General features: G+C 28.0%; 2 protein-coding genes across 2 annotated transcripts; both read right to left on the bottom strand.

Moving 5' to 3' along the window:
- Positions 1 to 6689: 6689 nt before the first annotated feature.
- LOC136089648 (uncharacterized) lies at positions 6690 to 7097 on the bottom strand. Its single transcript, XM_065815700.1, has one exon. It carries the CDS (start codon positions 7095 to 7097, stop codon positions 6690 to 6692), a length of 408 nt encoding a protein of 135 aa, XP_065671772.1.
- A 476-nt stretch (positions 7098 to 7573) lies between these two features.
- On the bottom strand, positions 7574 to 8008 carry LOC136089647 (uncharacterized). Its single transcript, XM_065815699.1, has one exon. The coding sequence runs from the start codon at positions 8006 to 8008 to the stop codon at positions 7574 to 7576; it is 435 nt and encodes a 144-aa protein (XP_065671771.1).
- Between the last annotated feature and the right edge of the window lie 8096 nt (positions 8009 to 16104).

Raw genomic sequence — 16104 nt, 5'->3', positions numbered from 1 at the left:
GTGTATGTGTGTGTGTGTGTGTGTGTGTGTGTGTGTGTGTGTGTGTGTGTGTGTGTGTGTGTGGGGGGATGTTATGTGTTTTTTGCCAACTAGAGACGCACATACAAAAAAAAAAACGGTTCTCAATATTTGACATTTGCCATCTATACTTTAAATTTTGTCAACTGAAATGCTAAATATACAAATTGATATATAACAGCTGGCCGTGCGGGCAAATATCCTATTCACTTCCCGTTCTGGACAGTCTTGGTCAGCCCTGGTCGTAACAACCACTCTAACAGAAACGAAAATTAGTTTTCTTCTTTTGTTTACTTATAATTAGCTATTAGAAAAACTGTTGTCTGGAATGAACAAATTTAAACTAGTCTATTCCAGACAACAATAATTCCTTTATTATTCTATTATCTAACAATTATTCAAGTTAGTCATTTCCAGAAAAAACTTTCATTTCGGTTAGATTGGTTTTTAACAACAATCACGCATAAAAGAAGTTAAAATACAAAAATTAGAATAAATTTGCAAAATGCATAGCCATTTCTAAAGCAAGAAAAGTAAACCAGACAGTCTTTTGAATAAAACTTTTAAATAACATCAAGAGTAACTTAAAAATAAAAATTAAAGTTGAAAAAGTAAAAATGTAAAAGTAATTAAAGTAGAAATATTCATAACTTTTAATAACCACAACAACCGCATGTTATAACTTATTTAATACTAGCTGGATTACCCGGCGCTTTGCGCGGGTTTCTTAGAGTTAGGGTTAAGATTAGGAGGGGCCGCTGGTTGCCCAAACCTGGCCAAAACCACCGCTCAGGCCTACTTAGTGCCTGTGCAAAATTTGGTATTGATTGGTCTAGAGGTGTAGACGTCTATAGCTAACATCAAACATGAAAACATTGCCTTTTATATAGAGAGAGCTTATTTAGTAGGATGGTTCAAAAAAGCACACTTTCAAGTTTAAAATTATATGTTCGATTATGAAGAAAGGTATCTTGATGTTATTTTATCATACATCTTTGTTACTTCTTTTAAAGTAAAAAAGTTAACAAAAGTGCAAATCACAATATTTAAACAACCAGGGAGCGTATTCAGCAAACTTTTTTTTGGCGTAAGTTTGGCGTAAATTCAAAACAGTGAAATTCGTATTCACGAAACTTGCGCAGTTGCGTTTAACAAAACTTACGTAAGTATTTTTTTTTTTTTTTTTTTTTATCAATATATTTTTCCAATTAAAGATCTTACAATCGAAGTCATTTACAAAAAGTTAAAAACTAATCTTAAGTAAATACCATGAAATAGCATTAATAATACAAATAATAATGATAATAATAATGACGATAAAATATATATAATAATAAGAATAATAAGAAAATGATATGATAATTATTCAATATCAAATTTAAAACAACAATTGAATATAATGCACAGACAGGAAAGTTACAAATAGTTATGTACTGACAAAACGTAACAACCTACCATAAAACTAAGACAATTACTGCAAAAAAAGGTAACAGTGATTTAATAAATATATTAATCTTAATATCAATAATCATACAAATAAAAGTGATAAATATTTTATTAAAAAATAACGAAAAATAAACAAACAGAAAATATTCAATAATATTCACAAATAAAAACGTGTCATCCGCACACACACAAACATTTATTCACGAAAAGTATAGAGTTTTCATAATAAATGAAAATGTTAAAATAAAAAAGTAAATTTTATTAAGTAAACACATATAATCCTTCAAAAATAAGAACATTTAAAAAAAATAATTTTTCCTTTTTTCAAAAGCGGAGTAATTTTTATATTTTATTTTAATTCTTTTTAATTACTTTCCATTTTCAAATGTTTTTTTTTCTTTTAACTTTGGTTTTTTGTTTTTCATTTTTCTTATCTCTTTTTTTTCTTTTGTTAATTTGTTTGATTTGGTTTTTAATTTCTTTTAGTTTTTGCTTTTTTATTTCTTTCTTTATCTTTTCTTCATTCTCTTTATTTTTGTTTTATTTATTTTTCTTATTTTATTCTTTTTTCTTATTTCTTTTTAACTTATTTGTAAAATTCGTTATAAAAAGCGTCCACCATTCCGGAAGTCTCTGCATTGTCTCTATTTTTGCTTTGTTCGTTATTTTGCTTATTATTTTTATACAACCCCTTAAAATGTTGTAAAAAAAAATTTAATAAGGAAAAATTATATTAACCATAAACAGATTAATTTAATAATTCCAATAAATCAATTTACGTAACAAGTTTTTATAAAACTTTAGAACTTGAGATATAATTAAAATCCATCAAGCTGAAATGGTATTCACCAAACTTTTTGAAAACTTGCTCTGCTTAATTTAAGCAAAAAAGTTACGTTAGCTATGAGCTACCTTAACATTGACGTAGCATTAAAATCACTTAATATTAGAAATGGTGTAATGTTATTATGATTCATTTATTGTCAGAATGATAATGAACTTTATTATAAATTATAATATATACAATTTATGTATACTAGCAGTAGGCAACCCGTAATACGGGTTATTAGTAAATAAATTTAATTTTTATTTGTTTTCTCTGATGAAATATAAATTTATTAATATTTTTAATTCTGCTTACTTTTATTTTTCTTGGCTTCTTAGTTAAACAAAACTGTTAGCTAAATTAAAGATACAGTTAACCATTTATCTCGCAACGTTGGAACATTAAATGCTCGAATCTCAACAAAATGGTTTTGTTAAAATATGATTTGAATTATATGCATAAATCACTTAAGTCTTATCTTAAAATTGCGAAAAATTGTTTAGCTAAAATAACCGGAATATATTTTCCCTTTCCTTCCTCTTAGTTTTGTTGAGTAGTTTCTAATTTTTTTTTAATTTTTCCTCATTTTTCTAAGAGCTATGAGTGAAGCTTAAAAATATAAATATTAAAAAAAAATAATACCTTAACTTGTATCTTAATTTAACTTATTAATATATAACTTGTAAACTTTTATGAAAAGAAATTGTTTTGGATATCCGGAAAAGCTATAAGATGAAAAATATATCTTTTATTCGACATTTTTGAAGTAATTGTTACGCTTTACGTGAATACAAATTTGAGCTAAGTCGATTAATGTATTCACATAAACGTGAGCAATTAGTATAAAGGCGTTGATTATAAGCAATTGCTTTTTTTTATTCACCCGACTTAATGAGCTGAAAAGGGTATTAAAGATTATTCAAAACAGTTGTAAAAATTATATATTTTAAATTGTGTTCACTTTTTTTTGTTGTTACATAGTTAAATATGTAACAAAAATATTTAAAAACAAATCTATGTAAAACATATTCTTTTTAAAAAACAATTAACGTTGAAGGCACTTTTCCAAATCATTTATAATAGCCGCCATCTACAGGACCGAGGAGCAAGGCAAAGCCTATTGCAAAGAAAGCCATATTAAAATATTTAAAAATACTCATTATCGATAGGGACGACGATTAAACATATATTAAAAAAACTACGTGATTCCATATTAGTAGGAAGTTATAGAAAAATTAGTAAAAAATAAAAATAAAAAATTTTAAAAGAACAAAATGCATTGTTTTTCAAAAATTTAGACGCACTCATTTTTTTTTACATATATGTAAGAAAAGACTTAAAATAAAAATAAAATAAAAGTGCTACCGCTATGTTTGATATATAATTTAATAGAGGAAGTGAAACTCTATTATAGAGTACCTTGTTTTTTTTTACAGGATGTTTATTACTCATTCTATACCAACACAAAAAAGTTAATTGATAACCTTGATTTTATTTTATTCATAAATTTAGACGCACAATCAAAAAAGTCTTATATCTTGTTAATTGATAGTTAATTAGTGGTTTTTTCCCCATATTTCTCATTAATAGTCGTAAATTAAATGATTTTGTCAAAAAAACTTATATAAATATGACTTACCTGGAATAAGCTAATCATTATTTCATAAATAAACAAAAGTTAAGTTAGTTTTGTACTAAAAAGATGCAAAAAATGGGCAAAAAACGCATAACTCAAGGTGAAAGATGGCAAATTATTGCTCACACCAAAGAAGGAACCAAATGTAATAGAGAAATTTCCAGGTTAATTGAAGTTTCTGAGAAATGCGTTCGGACAACGAAGCAAAACTTTCTTCACACTGGTGGTGCCAGCGAGAAAACGAAAACAGATAGACCCTTGTCAACCACCAGAAAGGACGATAGTGCCCTTTTTAGAGCTGTCAGAGCTAATCCAAGAATTAGTTACAAAGAATAGACCACAGAATTTAATATAACGCAAAATACATCTATTTCTCAAAGCACAGTCCGCCGAATACTTATCAAATATAAGATTTTAGTCTACTCTGCTTTGAAGCAACCGCTCCGGCATCCATATGGTAAACAAAGGAGACTAAAATGGTGTTGAGAGAGAGGGTATTGGACAATAGAACAATGGAAAAACATTATGTGAAGTGATGAGAGTAACTTTGAGCTTATCAAACGCAAATCTAACATAACAGTCAAAAGAATGGTTCACGAAAAGTATTACGCCAGGTACATTTGACCGGCTGTACAAAGTGGAGGAGGCTTGATAGGAATCTCGTCATGCTTCAATTACAAAGATGTTGGTATGTGCCAAACATACATCGGAAGAATCGACTTCAGAATATACGTAGAGGTACTGGAAAACAACCTAATTCTATCAATTGACCTACTTATGCTCAATAATAAACCATGGAAACTTCAACAAGATGGCGCTACTGCACATACTGCAACTAGGTATAATAATATGACATATTAGGTACAATAAATCTTGATATAATAATATTAAGACAGTACCGCGGCTGTTGACTGTGAATTGGCAAAGGTTCAAATCTCCACACTTGGCCAGCTTAAGGACGTCTATAAGGAGACCTGGTATAGGGTCCCAGAAGCGATGTGCAAAAATCTTGTTGATTCTATGCCTAGAAGAGTTCTTAGTTGTATTAAAACAAAAGGCGGAAACACAAAATATTGACTGGTTCACAAATTACGCCTTCTAATGTATCGTGCGTCTAAACTTAGGAATAATTTTTTTTGTCTTATTTTTTTAATACCATGTGGTTGTACATAATTATTACTTAGTATTTGTACTTTTTTTTGTAAATTTTTTTTAAATTTTGTATTCTGTATGTAATTTTCTGATAAATAGAAAAAAAATTATACCGAAATCTTTTTTCATTATTGTTTTATCGTTAAAAAACTAAAAATTTCTATTCTTAAATTTGAGTGCATCTAAATTTATAAAAACCACTGTAGAATGATTTTTAAAAACTACCTTATTTTGTTAGCACTTTGGCTATTGTGTTCATTTTTGAAACCCATAATTTTATCTTTAATGAAAAGCCAACTCTTCTAAGTAATCTCATACAAAGAGCAAAAATATTAAAAACCCTAAGGATGAAAAAATACGAACAAGATATAAACAATTATACCATAGTAATATCAAATGCTAAATTGGCTTTTAGAGAATGATGATTAAAAGCAGTTAGAAAAACTACCTGTAATCACTTTTAACAATTGACACCACGAGAATTGTGAGCCAAGCTGACAATCAACACAAAACATTACAACACTAACATCACAACAATTACGCAAAGCAATAGCAAATAGCTTAAGACATTTGTAGGATGAAATTACACTAAATATTAACAGACATGTGTTTTACATATTTAGCTATAAAAGGGTAGACAATATACATTAAATATAACAGTAAGGGATCGTCCATAAATTACGCAACGCAAAATATATTTAAAAACTGAAGTGGGAGATATTTAGCACTTTTACGCAGCGATTTTCATTCAACTTAATGCGCTAATTTATCTAAATATTAAAACTCTGCGAGGGAAAACTTTTGAACTTTTTTGTTTTATTGTATAAGTTTGCGTTAAGTAACTTATGGACAATCCCTAACACCTTTTAGCACTAAATGCTGTCTCACACCACTGCTAACTAAACCTCCTCGCTAGCAAAGTTGGCAATCTTGCTAATCACTACTATGCTTTTCTTTCTTTTTAAATAGATTTTTAGTTATAAAGAATAGCCAGCTAGCATAACAGCCTAGCTCTACACACACTGTAAGTCACTTGCTTGACTAGTTTAACGGGGTAGCTCTACACACACTTGCTTGGCTAGTTTGACAACCTAGCTCAACACATTTGGTAATGAATTATATTACTAATAAGCAAAGTTATTAGTGTTATAATTCATATAACACTAATAACTTTAACTTCATATAACACTAATAACTTTAACTTCATATAACACTAATAACTTTCGTTATTTTGCCTACTGTTATAACTGCTATAAAAGCAGTTATAACAGTAGGCAAAATAACAAAAATATTTTCTACATTTATTGTAAACAATAATCGTTTATAAATTAAGTATATTTGTAATATAATTGCATAATATTGAAACAATAATCGTTTATAAATTAAGTATATTTGTAAACAAAACATTTTTGAAAATCATTCATGCAAAATTTTTATGCAAAATTTAAATTTAATTTATTAATTTTTTTAATGCAATATTTGGAAGTTTATATAAAATTTTGGAACACACGTTTAAACAAAAAAAAAATTATAAATGATAATTAAAAGTATAATTAATAACAAAAAATCATTACATACATCATACAGCTTGTGCTTGCAAGATATGAACATTTAGAAATGTGAAAAATCTAGACTATAACTTAAGAACATTAGAAAATATAACATTATTCGTGCTCTATTTACACTATTAAATGCTCTAGTTTTTGAACAGGCAACATATAGTTGCCCATGGGATAAACACGGTGTTTTTAGATATGCAACAACTCTGTCAAATGTTTGACCTTGACTTTTATTATTTTTCATTGAATATGTCAATCTGACAGGAAACTGACGACGTTTCATAACAAAAAACAAATTAGAATCTGATGGAGCCAACTGAATTCGAGGAACGAACACCCGTTTACCACCAGAAACACCTGTCAAAACCTCCGCATCAACATAATTAGTTTGAAGAGCACAAACTTCCATTCGGGTGCCATTGCACAACCCAGCTTTGAGATCTAAATTTCTAAGATACATAACTACACAACCAATTTTAAACAATGAGGTGGCATACCTAAAGGAGTTAAGCTGTTCAAAAACTTAACAGGAAAGTTATTTCTTTCATTAAGGTCATCAGTATCAGTTTGATCAGCACTTAAATAAATTTTGACCTCACCCGACAGACATTCAAGCACTTCTTCATTGATTGATAATGAATACACATTAGTGATTGTTAAAATGACACGTTTAGAATAATCATTTTGTTCAGCATCTCCAAAAATCTTATCAACAATAGAGATATTTTCTCTAATAATGCATTGATAAGGTATTTTAATGCATCCTTTAAAAGTATCCTCTTCTTTGACAGGTATTGTTCCACTACCAAGTTTTAATAGCCATTGTGAAACATCTCTTTCTCCATCATGTACTCTCATATTTTCAGTTAATATAAATTTATGCACCCATTGCCACTGTAAAGAACATTTTATACACAATTCTACAATTTTAGCTTGTTATCCTCTTTTCACAACAGGCAGATTTTGCTTAAAGTCACCGCCAAAAAGAATGACTTTTCCTCCAAACGGAAAGTTGTTGTTGGAAACATCTTTTAACAACCTATCAATTGCATTTAAGGCATGTTTAGGTATCATGGATGTTTCATCAAGCAAAAACAAACTAACTTGTCTTAAAAAATGTCCATGTATAGAGTTAGGGGTTACATTACATGTGCTTTTATTCATCATTGGGACAGGAAGTTTGAATAAACTATGCAATGTAGCTATATTTGTAAGAAGAGTTGCTGCTATGTCAGTCCATGCAGCAGTAACAGATTTAAAATCTCTACTTATGGTTTCAGTAATCAAATAATTACAAATAAACGTTTTTCCACTACCAGCAGGTTTATCCCTAAAAAACAATCTCGAATGTTGATTTTCTTGGTTGCTCATTCAGTGCAGCAAGGTTAGCATTACATATATTTAATTGATTGACATTAAGCAACAGTCTCATTCGATTGGCTACGTTAATAGATTTTTGAACATTTTTATCAAAAGTTTCTAGATTTAAACCAATAAACTCATTAATAACAGGCAGATTGTAATCAGCCAGCGTTGAGCAACCACTTTGATTAATAATTTTCAATTTGATGAAGAGTTGCTTGTTCAGCTTTCAGAAGTGGGACTGAGCGGTGAATAAAATTTTCCATCATAAAAACTTTGTATGTGTTCTAGAGATGTAAAGGATTGTCAGGTTCACAAAAGGTCAAAATAATTGAAAACAACTGTCTAATTTGCTTAGGCATACGTTATAAAACTGCCTCAGAAAGAGTATTTTTCCATTCAGTGTCATCTTGCAACAAATCTTCCAAAACACTTGCTTCACAAAACGTGTCAAGAACAATACCATTAACAGTACGCACATCCTCCAAAGATGTTGCTCCATTTGCTTGCAAAAGTAACAGTCTAAGAAATCACAATTCTCCAGTTGGACTAACTTTATACATTCTTACTTTCACCTTATTACCACCCCTTTACCTAACCTTCCATTTACAAAGTTTTTTATCAAAAAATAAGTGTTAAGGAATATCTACATATAAATAACAATAGGCTTCTTCATTTTCAGAATTTATTTTGAACCATGCCATAAAATGTGTATCTCGTTGAGCAGCACGATCTATAGCCACTCATTCTGCTCCTTCTCTAAAATTCTAAAGAAGATGAACTTTAAGGCGGATAATAGTGTGTGACATTTGACTATTGGGATACTCAAATATTCGCCACAATGCGTCAGGCGCACTAACAAAACAACAATCTAAAAAAGCGAGCTTCAACATTAATATGGGCTTGATATTTCATTAATAACCAAGGATTGTAAGGTGCAACTTAACGGTTGTCTAGATTGTTGCTTTTAATATTGATAACGAAGCCATTGTCACAACGCCTTTAATGCGGATAACCCTTATGAACTGCTACTGTGATGGCATTAAATTCTTCAGAATATTTTTTGCCGCATACTCCATCTATCATGCAGGGCGAATTTGGATTCAATATATCACATGCACCATTAATAATGCAAGTTGTAATAATGTCATAAAGTTTAGGATTTACAATTGGATCTGAAATTTCAGAAGATATTAAATTATTGACATCCTGTGCTGTCTCATGCTTATCATCATTTGCAAAAAGAAGTAAAATATGAACATGTGGCAAACCACGCTTATGAAATTTGATAACCTGAACATGGTTTACAACTTTACCTAAGACGCAATGTTTAAAAATATCACTTAGGAGATTATTTAATTTGATTATGAATACTCGAGTAATTAAGTCAGGTCAGTCATTTGCAGTCTGAACTGGATATAAATTTTCAGTTATCTTGCGCCATTTTGGATTGCAGGTAAAAGTTATAAAAAGATCTGGTTTTTAATTATAGCCATTAGATCTTCAAAGTTTTCTTTTAAAGCTCAAGGACATCCTACATGAGTTGATGGCAAAACCACTGAACGTCCTGGTCTAACATTGTGATCAGTTCAAGGTTGTTTATATGTTCATGTAAAGCATCATACTGACAAGGTTGTTTTAATGTTATGTAAGGCATAATACTCTCAGTTTGTTTTGGTTATTTCTAATAAAAGCAAGGCGCTGGCCTTCAATTTTGACATATGCATCAACAGCGTATTGCTGAAACAATTTCTTGCCATAAAATATTGAAGATTAAATTGTCTAACTAAAAGTCTGTAATTGTAATACTGAGATAGAGTAACATGACAGAGGATAAGCCATAGAATCTAAGTTGGCAGACATACTTAAAATAGTTTTAATATGATGACCTCTTGGGTAAATAACAACTTCCCTGGAAGCAGGTGGTGGACCATATTTACCAACAAATACAACTGGAACTTAAATATTCGAAGGGAAGTTATAGCGGTGTCTATCTTGCCCTTTAAATAAAGACATTTTTACAACTGAGACTAAATGACCGTCTATAGCTGCTTGACGAATTTCTTCATCTTCTACTTCAGTTTTTAATTGCACGAGTAAATGGGTTTTCTTCACTTACTATGGTTTGCAAATGAAACATTAAATCACGATAGCAAAGATCATTGCCATGTTGTTGCATTCTAAAGTTTACTGCTGCAAGTGGGTCATAGATATACAGTTGACAAAATGTCGGAGGAATATCTTGATCTGGCCGAAGATTACCTAGACCATGAAAAACTTGACCACTTATTTTAAAACATTGCAGCCCACAACTCAAAGGTTGAACCACATTAGCTGTAAATGAAGCAAAAGAAAGACAGGCATTATAATTTTTAATATATTTTAGAAAATTTATAGTGGAAATATGATCTATATAATTCCCTGTAAATAAATCTTGTAAAGCTTGCGGGAATGGTGAAAAAGGAGGTAAAACAACCTTTCCGTTATGGCAACATAAAAATTGACTTTCATCAGGAAATTTTGTAGCACCACAGTATTGACAGATCTGGTTCATTTCTCCTAAATAATTATTATCTGGAACAATTTTTCTTCTTGCTATACAATGCATTCTACCTCGTCTTATAGCATTTCGTGCATTATTCTCATTAGGGTTCAAATTAATTTCTGCTTGTCCAGCTTTATTCGTCTCATTTTGACGACGAATAAATTCATCGCGTCTAGCTATATTTGTCTCATTTTGACAATGAATAATTTCATCCCGTCTAGCTTTATTTCTCTCATTTTGACTAAGATTAGTTTCATCTCGCCTAGCTCTATTTCTCATTTGAACAACTTGAAAATAATCGTCAAATGACGATTATTTTCAAGTTGCCTGGTAGCATTTACACTAATGATTTTTTAAGGCCCAAATTAAAAAGAAAACTAAATTATATAATTAAAGACAATTTTAAAATATATGCCATTTTAAAAATAAATTAAAAAATAACAAAAGCCTTTAGCTTAATAACTAAGGGAAGTAATTGAAACTTTGATAAATGAATATATACTTTTTTAAATAAAATTAAAACTTTATTTATTTAATACTAAGCCGCATTACAGGTTGCTTACAAGTAAAAAAGAAAACTACAAGTAAAAAAGAAAAACAAAGTTTAAAATTTATTTTGTTTCTTAACTACAAAACAATTTAATTAAACTATTTAGAAGAGCTATAAAATTAATGCAAATGTAAAGCTAAAAATATAAATGCAATTACTTTAGAAGTGATATAAACCTTTAAAACTTAATTCATTAGTTTAACAACTGGTCAAAAAAATTTATAAAAGCTAAAAAATTTACAAAAAAGTCGAAAAAACTAATAAATAAAAATTAAATCAATTTTATTAAAATATTAAAGATTTAGAAACGATTTTAAGATGTTTATCAAAAAAAAAAAAAAAAATGTTTAAAAACAATGTCGGTCAGTACATTTCAATCTAAAGTAATAAAAACAATGAGACAATTTAATAACAAATTAAAAAATTTTTAATATATATATTTAGTTAGTATCTTTTTATCTAAAGTAATAAAAAAAAATGAAACTATTTAAGAACATATTTACAAACCTAAATATATATTAAGATACATTAAAAGAAACATAACACAATATTCTTTTGACAACTTCCAACATAATTTTTTACTTTCTACTACTTTTTTTTATTTTCTATTTTACTATTCTGGACCTTATTTTTTTATCTAAAAGAAAATATACCTATAGATTTAGAGAAATATAAAATATACTATAATATACGCAAACATATGTAAATACACTTACATGTCCACGAATAACTTATTTTATTTAAAGAACAGCTATAAAAATTAGAAAAATACAAACAACCAACAACAAACAAACATTTATTTAAACAACAAACAAACAGTTATTTAAAATTTATAGTAAAATTAAACAATGAACAACATTAATTCCTCTTAAAACTAAATTTTTTTCAGCTCTAATCGGCTTGCAGACCTTGCTCGAAAGACCGCCTGGAGAAAAGAATCACGTTTAGAAAAGCCAAGAAACTACTTTAAAAACGAAAGTGAAACGACACTACTACATTTAAATTAGCGTATTTATATTTGCGATTCATATTTAAGAAGATAAATTGTATATATTATAATAAGGCTAACAATAATCATAGATGTTAACATATAGTATTTAGATGTTTTTATTATAAATTATAGTAATAATGCATCTTGTATTATAATATTATAATATTATTGTTATCTTTTTGTATAATATGATCAATTTATAATCTTACAATTGTAATATAACAGCATAAAATAGGAACTTATTGTACTTAAATTATATGCTTTTTGATGTGATATTATAAATAAATATTGGTATAACATCTTATGACTTTAAGATGTTATATTAATAAATAACTTAAACTTATGGTATTTAATTTAAATATATTAAGATGTTATTATATTGTTAATATAACATAACATCTTATATAAAATAATAGTAACATTGTTATAGAAAATAAGATATCATAAATTAATAATTTTTATTTAGAGCATAAAGTATATATTATATATTTTAAAATATGCTATATTGTTATGATGCAGTTGTGATTTTGGTATATATATATATATATATACCAAAATCACAATCATTTTGGTATATATATATATATATATATATATATATATATATATATATATATATATATATATATATGTTGACTTATTATATTTACAAAATAACAACTATATCTTTATAAATATTAATAAAACACTGTCTATATTAACGAAAAAGCAGTATTATCTTTATAAATATTCTTTTTCACAGTTTTTTGTTAAATGGTACATGTCTCATTAAGTTTAACAATCATAGTTCATTTAATTGTTTTAATGGCTTTATTTGGTTTTAGTTTAAATGGAGAATTAGTTAATTTGGTCAAAATCAAATCTAGCGTTAAGCTCAATATGTTGTTTTAAACAATTACTATGTTGTAGTTTGTGTTCAAAAACTTCATTTGTATAAAAATACAATAGTCAACACAATAATAATGCTTTGTCACCAATCATGTTGAGGAGCAACCCAATTTCTTCAGAATCAAATATGCTAATATCAATGAGGCTATTTTTAAAATAGCTTGGAGTTTTCAAAGAGTAATTGGTTAAAATTAATAGTCAATTCAAAAAAAATAAGTTACAAAAAAAGAATAACCTTTGAATCATCTAAACATTAATAGCGCAATAAATATTATTTGTGGGCACAGTTACGCCCATTGTTCGTATTTTTAATTTGGGTTTTGTATTCTATAAAATACACTATTTCTTAATTTTTAAGTAGTTTCTAGACTTTTTAAAGCGCGGTTATATGTTCCATGTGGTCTTTCGAGAAATGTCAGCAAGCAAATTAGAGCTGATATACTTTTATTTTCAAGAAGAATTGATATTGTTCATTGTTTAAAGTAAAAATTTAAATAATCGTTTGTTATTTTTCTAATTTTTATAGCCTGTGCTCATTTTTTAGAAGAATTAAAATGAATGGTAAAATAGTTATTTTAGTACAATGTTTCTTTTTTAGTAAACTGTTTCAGTTTTGTCCTTAGTCTTTTTAGAACATTTATGGAAAGCCTTGCTTTATTTTCTAGAGCAGTTAAGAGGAGCAGATGGCTTTTTTAGTAAGTTTAATTCATTTTCTTATTTATAGATTAAGAATATTTTTTGTAAAAAGAATAATGCGAATAAAATTTTATTTATGTATTTAATATGAAAAGTTAAATAAAATACGACTGTTGTTTGTGGTCATGTTAGTTTATATACATAAGTTTGCGTTTATATCAATCGATTTTATATCTCTCTATATCCATATGCATATTTTATATTATTAGGAAAAATAATAAGGAATAGAAAAATTTAGAAAAATTCTTCTGAAATTTGTCAAAAGAATGTTGTATTATGCTTCATTTTAAGTGTCTGAATATGCATTTGTTAGAAATTTTTAATTTTGATCTTAAATGGTTTCATCTTTTTCATTACAATGTTGTGAATTGTAGTCTGCATTCTTTGTTACATTAAAAAGAATTGATGCTAATAAATCTTGTTTTATAGTTGTTGAAGATTTGCATATAGGTTTATATTATGCTCAAAGTTAAAATTTTTTTGATGAAAACGTGTATGTGGTGATATATGTTATTGTTGTTTTATAAATGTGTTTATATAAATATGTTTTTATAACAGTATGAAATGTAATTTATCTAATGTGTACATGATTGTTAAATGAGGTGTTTTTATACGTTATATAACATTAAAAAAAAACACAATGTTTTATATTTAGTATAACCAAAAAACACAATACATTTGAGATATAGATCTAGAGCAAGATTCGTCAACCTTACCAGTCAAGCGGTGTTACTGCTTTAGGTCTAAGTGTTGTCTAACCTTATATAACAATTCTTAAAATACATAACATTATCTTTGATAATTTTTTGCGTAACATTGTTATCTTTGGCTTATCTTTATGTTAGTGTCTGTTGTTAAAAATGAATAATAGGTAGTTTCATTACTAGAACTCACTGCTTTTGTTTCTTAATATAAAAAGCACAGTGAATATTATTATTATTAGTGTGCATAGCTACGCCTATTGTTTGGTATTAGTTACGGTTCTGTATTCTGTAAAATACACTATTTCTTAGTTTTAAGTAGTTTCCAGACTTTTCTTGACCAAGTGTTTTCTTAAAGAAGTCACGACCTTTCATAGTACGAGTTCAAAATGTTTAAGTAGACATTAGGTAGATAATATTTAGTAGCTTGAAATGATAGGTAATATAAAATCTTTTTAAAATTTTATTGAGTAATTAATTTATTGCAATCTTTTTTTATATTGTACTTTTAAATTTAAAGCTTCGTTTTATAGATGTTCATATTGAAAATATCGATTACTATAATTCTTAGATGGGGTCTAGCGTTAAAAGATATTTATGGGTAGTTTCATGTTTTCACATGCTTGTAGTAATTGGGATAAAAACCATGACAACATTTTGTTATAAATAAAATTTATTTATAGTATTGTTAAAATCTTTGCTCTTTGAAAAAAATGTATCTGGCTTTTCAATAAATGTATAATGATTTCTCTTACATGAATGAAATGTGGTTTAGGATATAATTGTGTTATTATATGTTTGTTTTTCTATATTTAATATAGCATTGATCATTTTCATACATTTTTTTTTAAGTTTAATTGTTTATAATTTATTAAGATTTAGATTATTAGAAAATTCATGTTTACAGAGTTGTTATTAATCAAAATCGAGTTGTTGTACCAAGGAAATTGTAGAGGTTTATTTATAAAATATACAATATATACAGTATTGGACAAAACATTTGCAACCAACATCGAACAATGCTAAAAGGTGTTCCTAATTTTACATGTCTTAAAAACGAAACGAACTATACTACCAGAGCAAACAGTTCAGAAGTCTGGAGTCAAAGCATGCCGTGACATGAGCAATCAGCTGACAGGTGACAGCACAAAGGCAAAATTTCGTTGACAAGTGTCATTTTGCAGCGGACAAAACAAGTGCAACTTTTTTGGTTTGTTTCATTTTCTTAAGTCTGGTCCGGGTCAACGTCACAGAAGTTTTTTAATAATTAAAGGAAGTATCCAGAAGTTTCAAGAAGTTTTCAGAAGCATGCAGAAGCTTCCAGAATTTTCCAGAAGAAGCATCTGGAAGCATCCAGTAGCATCCAGAAATATCCAGAAACATTCAGAAGCATCCAGACGCATCCAGAAGCTTCCAGAAGCATAGAAAAGAAGCATCTAGAATCTTCCAGAACAGGTTCACACAGGTTCATTTTATTATATAAGAGACATGTAAATCGACATGTAATTCAGTCAGTATATGGAATTCAATCAGTCAGTATTATCAAGACAGTTTATCGAAGTGAGTTTTATCAAAGTGTTTTATCAAAGCACATCAATACCAGAAGTGAAATATATCAAGTGTTTCATTACATCAATACAGTCCACATCCAACTAAGACGTTGTGTTCCACTGAGCATTATTGTATCATCACAAGGTAAATGTAACACGGTAAGCCTTGAGAAGCGTAATTATT

Source organism: Hydra vulgaris, chromosome 13, assembly GCF_038396675.1.
Source record: "Hydra vulgaris chromosome 13, alternate assembly HydraT2T_AEP".
NCBI lineage: Eukaryota > Metazoa > Cnidaria > Hydrozoa > Anthoathecata > Hydridae > Hydra > Hydra vulgaris.
This window is presented reverse-complemented; position numbering and strand designations above follow the sequence as displayed.

Coding starts and splice junctions, on each gene's coding strand:
- LOC136089647 (XM_065815699.1), bottom strand. CDS start 8,008: ATGAGCAACCAAGAAAATCAACATTCGAGATTGTTTTTTAGGGATAAA.
- LOC136089648 (XM_065815700.1), bottom strand. CDS start 7,097: ATGTATCTTAGAAATTTAGATCTCAAAGCTGGGTTGTGCAATGGCACC.